The sequence below is a fragment of the Phoca vitulina genome, unplaced genomic scaffold (assembly GCF_004348235.1).
Source record: "Phoca vitulina isolate PV1807 unplaced genomic scaffold, GSC_HSeal_1.0 scaffold8, whole genome shotgun sequence".
Classification (NCBI taxonomy): domain Eukaryota; kingdom Metazoa; phylum Chordata; class Mammalia; order Carnivora; family Phocidae; genus Phoca; species Phoca vitulina.
Genome location: NW_022589711.1, coordinates 65,547,586 through 65,556,220, shown reverse-complemented (window position 1 = coordinate 65,556,220; position 8,635 = coordinate 65,547,586). Strand labels below are relative to the sequence as shown.

The 8,635-nt window shown below is 37.6% G+C and overlaps 1 protein-coding gene across 1 annotated transcript; it reads right to left on the bottom strand.

Annotated features, from left to right (window-relative positions):
• Nucleotides 1-5,029: 5,029 nt before the first annotated feature.
• On the bottom strand, nucleotides 5,030-5,278 carry LOC116633629 (cytochrome c oxidase subunit NDUFA4-like). Its single transcript, XM_032406223.1, has one exon. The coding sequence runs from the start codon at nucleotides 5,276-5,278 to the stop codon at nucleotides 5,030-5,032; it is 249 nt and encodes an 82-aa protein (XP_032262114.1).
• Between the last annotated feature and the right edge of the window lie 3,357 nt (nucleotides 5,279-8,635).

The window sequence follows — 8,635 nt, the reverse complement described above, 5'->3', positions numbered from 1 at the left end:
GAGATGAGATGGAAGCTGGAGGCAGCAAGACCTACTGCAGTAGCCTTATTAAGAAATAGTCTGCTATAGGGGTGCCTGGGTAGTGTGTTGGTTGAGCATCAGACTCTTGATTTCAGCTCATGTCCCAGTCTCAGTGTCGTGGGATCGAGGCCTGAGCCCTGCATCGGGATCTGCACTCAGCGACAATCTGCTCAAGATTCTCTCTCCCTTTCCCTCTGCCCCTCCCGCTTATGCTCTCTCTCTTTCTCAAGTAAATAAATAAATCTTTTTTTAAAAAAAAGAAATATTCCACTATAAATAGGTAATATCAAGAAAGACGGGGCAAAATAAGCCCATTTGAGAAAGATTGTGGAGATATTTAGAAGGGAGAATCAACAGGACTTAATTTATTTTATATAGAATAAATGAGGAGAAAAGGAAAAAGCAAAGATAACTTCTGGGTTTATAACTTGAGTAAACAGATGCCAATACTGAGATAGGAAAAAAAAAAGAAAACTAAGCTCCCCAGAGCAGTGGAATGGGCAATGGGGTAATGTGGTGTGAAAGGCAATGATCAGTGCGTAGGGAACAAATTGAGTTTGAGACGCCTCTCAGACCTCCAAATTGACAGATCCAGTACAAAGTTATACAGGCCTAGGGGTCAAGAATGAGTTCTGAACTGAAGCTGTAGATTTTGTCTTCATAAGTATCTAGATGCTCCCATGTCAGGCATGAGGTGGTGCAAGGAAGACACATGGAATGAGACGGCCTGAGGAACAAAAGTCAAGGCAAATATGGAGAACTGGGAGCTTTTTTTTTTTTTTTTTTTAAAGATTTTATTTATTTGACAGAGAGAGACACAGCGAGAGCAGGAACACAAGCCGGGGGAGTGGGAGAGGGAGAAGCAGGCTTCTCGCTGAGCAGGGAGCCCGATGTGGGACTCGATCCCGGGACTCCGGGATCATGACCTGAGCCGAAGGCAGACGCTTAACGACTGAGCCACCCAGGCGCCCGGAGAACTGGGAGCTTTAAAAAGAGACCAATCAGAACCATTTAGAGGACAGGGAGAAAAGTAGGAGGTGCCACAGATACCTAGGAGTGAAGACTCCAGAATTACAGGAGCCCAACAAGCCCAAGTGAGTTGTAAAGCACGTGTGGATTGAATGTGGCCCCAACACTGACAGAAATAAAGCAGCAGTTATTGATGTTCCAAGGGGAGCCTGGGGAGCTCAGTCAGTTGAGCAGCTGGCTCTTGATTTTGGTTTGGGTCGTGATCTCAGGGTCATGGAATCAAGCCCCGTGTCAGGCTCCACACTCAGCAGGGAGTCTGCTTGAGATTCTCTCTCTCTCCATCTGCCCCTTCCCCCCACTCATTCTCTCTCTCTCGAATAAACAAACAAATCTTTAAAAAAAAGTTATTGATGTTCCAGGACTGAATGGCCAGTGAGTTGGAGCCAGACTCATGACAGGACATGGAATGGCAATGATAACTGTGAGGCTAGTGCTTAAGACTTTAACAAATGGCAAGTGGGCATTCATGGCTGACAATGATGCGGAGAAGAGAGAGTACAACCAGAGGCATAAGCCTCGCAGGGCAGGAGTTTTTCACTTGGGTAGAGGAGTAATGGTGTGCGCAGTAAAGATTAGCAAACCTGCCTCCCAACCTGGAAACACTCGGTTGGCCTTGAAAAAGTGTTTCTGACACATGGAACTACACAAGGTCCTGTTTCATCATAAGACATCATTTATTCAACTTCAAAACTTATGTAATGTTCTGAAAATTTTTATAGCTTTTTTATATCAGGAAAATATATATGTGCTTACTGCTTAAAATATTTCATAAAAACTCCCACACATCTCAATGTTTCAAATAAGAACAGGTATGATTATCTTCTAGATTTTGAAAGAGAATGTCATGTGAGCTCCAACTTATGAAAGTAATTATGAAAAACTTGGATGGTAAACACATCTCTCTTTTCACCGAATTCTATCTCTTAGAATTCTGAATGTATATCTCACAGCTTTCTAAAACACCCAATTCATTCATTAAATCCTAGCAAATAAAAGGGCATTTCCTCTGGTCTTGGCAGGTTTCCTTAAAAATGTGCTGATACTGAAGATAAGATTCATAACAGATTTTTCGTCCACTACAGGGAATGCATCTTGGAACTGATAAAGATCTCAACTTCTTAAACTTTCACACAGATTTATTCTTCTATTCTGGTTCTAGTGCCCATTCATCTTTCAATCAAAAACTTTAAAAGAGAATTTTACGTTTTAACCTTAGATGTTCCATGTTATTAAGAGTTTTAAATTATGTGTGTAGGATTTGCCTTTCTACACAACCCTTTTTAACCTTGATCTCTATAAACACAATTTTTAACTAAATTAGCTTCTTTTATGTTTGCATAAAGAATCCAAGGTCACAGATTTTTCTTTAGAATCTGAGATAAAAACAGAAAAATTAACTCACATACATTAAAACAAAATTTATAGTTACAATTGACAACATATGAGTCAGTTATTTTTCCCACCATACTCCCACAACAAGAGGATATAGGCATTTGGACTGGGTAGTGCCAAAAACAGAAAAAAAAAAAAAAAAAACTATCTCTAACACCTCACCTCAACTTTCTACACAATTCCCAGGACAAGGAGCCCCACAGTTCAACACAAGAGAGTTTCTTTGAATAAAGGATTTGCTTTCTATACATTTCTAAAACTGTCATTGTCAAATAATCTTAGGCACGTGTAAAAAAAAAACCAATGGTGACCCCATACTCTAGTCTGAGCCTAATTTAGAATCTTTGAAAATAAGCAGTGAAGGCAGATATTATAGGACTCCAAGAGGCCCAGAGACCAGTCAGTTATTCCGTTATCCTTCATGGTTGCCTACTCCTAATTCCACCCCCTACACGCCCCCGCCTTGGTTAGCCCTTCTACTTGATCCCTCTTTAAGGTGGTCATGTGCCCAGGCCCAGGGGAGACAATGAGTGCTCCCTGATCTCCAGCTTCTATTGCATTTAAGGGTGCCCACAGAATACAGCTGAAGGCAATGAGGCATAAATAAAAGTTTCCTTGAGAAATCTGATAAATTTCTGCTTTCCTGGTGAGAGGGGACAGATGTCATTGGCTGTTCTTCTCCTTCTTCTGTCAAGATGGGCATAATACCTGGCACATACCAGTGGCCATCTTGTGGTCAAGAGGCTAGCAAGTACAGAAAGAAGGATCAGCAGAATCAGATGGCAGAGCAGAAGAGGAGAAAACACTGGTCTCTGATAATAACTGGAACAACTAAACCAATACCAGGGAAATCCACTCTGGATGTTTTGTTTTATAAGAAGAATAAACACCTACTGATGTAGGCCTTTTCGGTAGATTTTCTATTATTTGAAGCTAAATGTATTCACAAGTGATGTACCCTTTTGTTACTGCCTCACATTAGTCACCTTGATTTTAGCACTTTGTCAGATTTTTTTCCTATTTTTTTTTTTTTCTTTTCAACTGTCTGAGCAGATTCAGACCTTCCTCCCACCCAACACTTCTATGGAGTGTGACACTGAGGATGAGTTCCTTCAGCTTTAAGGGCTGTTCTAGCCCTTTCCTTTCACAGGGCATTAGTTATTGAGTATAGTGAGGGGAGTCACAACTCCCTGCTTCATTTCGTTTGGGTTCATTGGTCAGGTCCCACATTAAATGGCCAACTAGAACAATTTGGGGCTAAAAAATTCTTGCAGGAACTTTGAAAACATCTATTTCATTCTTTGCCAGGATATAAAATATATCACTCAGGGAATGGTACACACAAATATTTTCATAGCTTATTAAAAACAATAATTAACAGAACCATTATAAATGTATATTTTTTCCAAGAAAGAAAAAAAAATCATTACCTGTAAGTTCAAAGTTAGAGGGAGCCTCAGACCTCTGAGAAGGAAGTTGATCCAAAAAGTAGGATTGGTCATTCCCTTGATAGGGCAAAAGGGAGAGCCCTATCATTGAAGGAATTAACTTACTTAAGGCAAGAGGTAAAAAGCAATGTTCAGAGTTTCCAGAGACTGTGGAAAGTGCAGAGCAAAGAGAGCAGTGCAGGAAAAAATTGTAATAGCAGACAGCATAATGGAAGAGCGATGCCTTCAGCTTAGATTAGGGCAAGTGGCAGCTGACTCGGAGGATTCCAGGAAGCTATTTGAGGTCTCAGGTCTTGACGGCCCGTAGGTGGTATGCTCCAGGGCATGAATGGAGGCCATTCTCATACTCTGAAAGATTGATGAAAGCCCGGCAGGGAATCTTAAAATGGAATATAATATTTTCTCTTGTGTCCCCCAGTGCGTAGTGAACATGTAATCAGTGTGGTAAACTGAAATGAACTTTTTTGAGACAATGTCTTTAAAATATAATTGTTTATAGTGCACATTTATACCACCTTTTGCAGGGTAAAGCAGCTTTATAAATGCTATGTTCTAGTTTTGATTTTTCTCCCCTACGTAGATGACTCTGCAGCACATCTACTATTGACAATTGTAAGTATCCATCCAAATAAGTGTCCTGAATATCTTCATTATTTAATCTAACTAATTTAATTTAATGTAATTTATTGATTCATTCATTTTAGCATTTGCTAGGTTTTTAACTATATAAAAACAAAGAAGTAGAAGTGAACACAATCCCACCATCTAGATAGCAACATAGAAAATTCAAACAATAGACAACTGCTTCCAACTCTCTCTTACCAATGGTAACCATTGTTAGCAGCTTACTCTGTCTGATTCCAGACTGCCTCACCCTCTTCCCTTAAAAAAACCCAACAACTTTTTTGGACATCTAACCAGATTATTTAGTTTTATCTAAAGAATACCAACTTGCTTATCAGCTTTCTTTTTTTTTCTTCAACTTTCAGACATTTATTAATCAGTGTAAACCCCAACAACAATACACCAACATGATTTCATGCATTTAGAGGGGAAATATTTCCTGAATAAGTGGAAAATCGTGCAGATGGCTTCTGGAAGGCCTTCATTCTAAGCAACTTTATAGCGAAACATTTCATTTAGTAGTCTGGACCTTCTTTCTTCAGTTGGCTGTAATCCACATTCACTGAGTAGAACTTGTATTGATCACTGGGACCCAGTTTGTTCCAGGGTTCTGGATTATTCTTCCTATCCCAACTGATATCTAGATTGAACAATGCCAGGCACAAGCCATACAACACTGCTCCACTACCTCCTGCCCCAATAAATATGAAAAGGGGGATCAAGCCTGGGTGCTTCTTGGTCTGACAAAGGATCTGGCATAACATGGTTGTGGCAGAGGCCTCCAGGCCAGGAGAAGACAAAAATCAAATCTGCAAGGCCCGGCACTAGGCAATCCCTACACCGAGCACTTATCAGCTTTCTAAATTAAGTACATACACCCTCAAATAACAACACCAGACACAAGCATTCCAAGCCCTCATTAGACAATACAACAATCCCAAATTATCCATGTCCTTGAAAGTTTGGTTAAACAAAGTGATTACCTTATCCTTGGAAGTTTGTTTAAAGGAAGTGATATTTATTTGAAGGAGATAAAATGTTTTATCATCTTTGCATATCTTAATTTCTATGCTACATCAAGTGATACAAATTTCAACATACTTATTGCCTTAATTGTTCACTAAATAAGCTCATGAGGTCAACATTCATCTTAGAGTTAAAGGAAATAGCTATTTTATTTTATCCTTATTTTTATTAAAATATTGTTTTGGACACTATCCACCAAATCACTCAGCTCTCCCTACATAAAAAACAAAGTGAAAAACATATTTTCTAACTTACTGCTGGGAGAAGCATGACTTCCCCTAAGCAAATGACAGGCATCTTCTTCACTGATAACAAAAACTATGTCACTGACTATATCTTTCCAAATTTATTTCAAGAAAACTGAGAGCTAAATTTAAATGTAATTTACAATAACCTGATAAATCCTTATTACTTGCATATGTGTGTTCTTTTTTCTCTTGACTTGTCTACTTTTATGTTTTCTCTGGACTTGTCTTTTTTATTTCTGCACTAACATTTATTTTATTTATATTCTTATTGCAAATGTCTTTAATTCCTCCATAAAATATGTAAAAAAATAAAGCTATAAAATTATACAGATAAGGAGATGCAGATAAATGAATGATAAAACTATTGTTTTCCCCCACTGAAATCTACTCTGAGTTTTCTATTTTCTCCCTTCCAACTGCCAATTCCCTACCTTCTCACTGAAATGTAAACCAACTAAAAATCCCCATGCTAAGAAAATATGATGGTTTTTTTCCTCATGTAAGCATCCATTCTCAGAGTATGTCCATAAATAAAATTTCCACATAGCTCTTAATAAAGCCAATGTGAAACTTTTGGCCAATTCAGCCAAGGTGATTAGATCAGGCCAAAAGAGTTAACAAAATGAAATTTAAGGGTAGGGTTCTGGGGCTGGACCAGGAGCTGAGTAAGCCACAGCTCAGACCCTGTCAAATGTAGAGATCACGAAGATGGTGGAGGTTCCAGTGGATCAGGTAAGGACAGAAATTGACTGGCAGGGAGAAGAGGAACCCAGGCAGTAGGTTGGGTAACAAGAGAACCAGAACTAGGAAAATCTATCCAGGAAGCAGTTATAAGCAGTTATTGTATGATCACGGCCCAAATTAACTTACTCTCAAAGTTTCACATTAGAAGCCAATTCCTAATCTTGTGAAGTAGAAGCCTACTCCTACTTACAGAGCACAGCAGAGTAAAAAGGCTGACCTGAGTTTGTTTCCCCATTCTGTCACTCACTAAATGAGTGACATAGAGTCTTTCTTAACATCATGGGTTTCATTTCCTTATTTATAAAAAATGTAAATAATAATAACCATATCTTAATAATGACACATAGGTTATATAAGCATTATATATATTACAAATATAATCATATATCTGTTGCATATGTGTATGTATTTATTAATTTATTTATTTAGGACACAGCTAATGATAAATTATGTTGTTTCTTCTTGCCTTTAATAGTATTGCTGGTCTTGGATTTGCAATAGACAAATTAGATGTGCTTGCTTAGAACTTGGGTAAGAGAGTAGAAATGAGAACACAGCTGGATACAGTTGAGTCTACTATCTGTCCTTCAGAGTTCAAAACTGGTTATGGTATTACACTGCTTTTCTTCCAGAGGAGAGCTTTAGGAATACATATTGAAATAGTCATATAAAATGATATGATGGTCTGAATTTGTTTCAAAACACTCCAGAGGGAAGGAGGAAGTGGTTGGGTGTGTAGATAGAACCAGATTGATAGGTCATGAGTTCAAAACGGTTGAAACTGAGTGATGGCTACATGAGAGTTAATGATACTATACTTCCCTTACAAATGTTTCAATGAAAAGTTACAATAAATAAAACATACATACATAAAATATTGTATTAATCATAGATCAAATAAAAAATTGAAAATTAAACTCTTGAAAATAATTGTTTTGCTGTAATATACTGTTTGTGTAATTATTTTTTACCCAAAAGTTACCTTTTAGAAATTAGACCTACAAAACTGGATGAAGTATATGTTTTAATTAAATAAATATATAAATCTTTAATAGCATTTATTCTCATTTCTTATACATTCAATTTTTTTTTCTTTTTTTTTTTTTTTTTTTTTTTACTTTCGGTTCACATTAGTGGGATATTAGAAAGAGACAATGAAAAGAATTCAGAGTGGCATTGTGATCTGAGCAAATTGGCCCCTTGGTAAAAAGAATTAAATTAAGTGAAAGTAACATTAAAAAAATTATTTTCTTGCCAGGTCATTACTAGAAAAAAGAGATGTGAGACTAATCAGGGATAATGGCAAGAAACCAAGAACTCTGAGGAGTAGGTGTTAAAGGAGGTCTGAGATAAAGCTGAAATAACTTTAGTAATTTATGTAGATGATACAATGAAGCTAAGAATAGGGAGTGTGTGTATAATAGAATCAGGTTAATTAGAAGGAGGGAAATGACTTCAGAAAAGTACACTGAGTTCAAAATTGGAAGCAAAACTAAAGAAAATAGAAATGTAGACATTTTAAGAAAACATTCTGAGAAAAAAAAAATCAAATGTTAAGGGTATCGGAAATTTTGAAAGGTGACAAGAAAAATGCCAAGCTGTCCTGCAAATACAAAGGTTTGAAGGATTGATCATGGGCACACGGCACCTATTTCTGAACTCTTCGGGCCAGGGGTGGGTGAAAGGGCCAAAGAGCCATTGTATGAAAGACTAAATGACCTCTCTGCAGTAAAGACACATTTAAAAAACTCCTTGGTACCTCTACGGCCACACAGACTCCACCAACGGAGGATAATAACTCTACAAAACATAATCCAGTCACCTCCTGAACCTTCAAATTGCATGTTACAGTTAATAGAAGTATTGATTCAATTGTCAGAGTCACTATGCAATTTTTCATTGAACAGAATCCTGGATGGTAAGAAGTCTAAAGCTGAACACAAATGAATAATGTACATTTTTTCTTGATTTTGTAATGATATGGGGAAAACCTTACCCTGCTTCTCTCTCTCTCTCTCTCTCTCTCTCTCTCTCTCTCTCACACACACACACACACACACACACACTCAATACCAACTCAACCCTATTCTAATCATGTCAGTT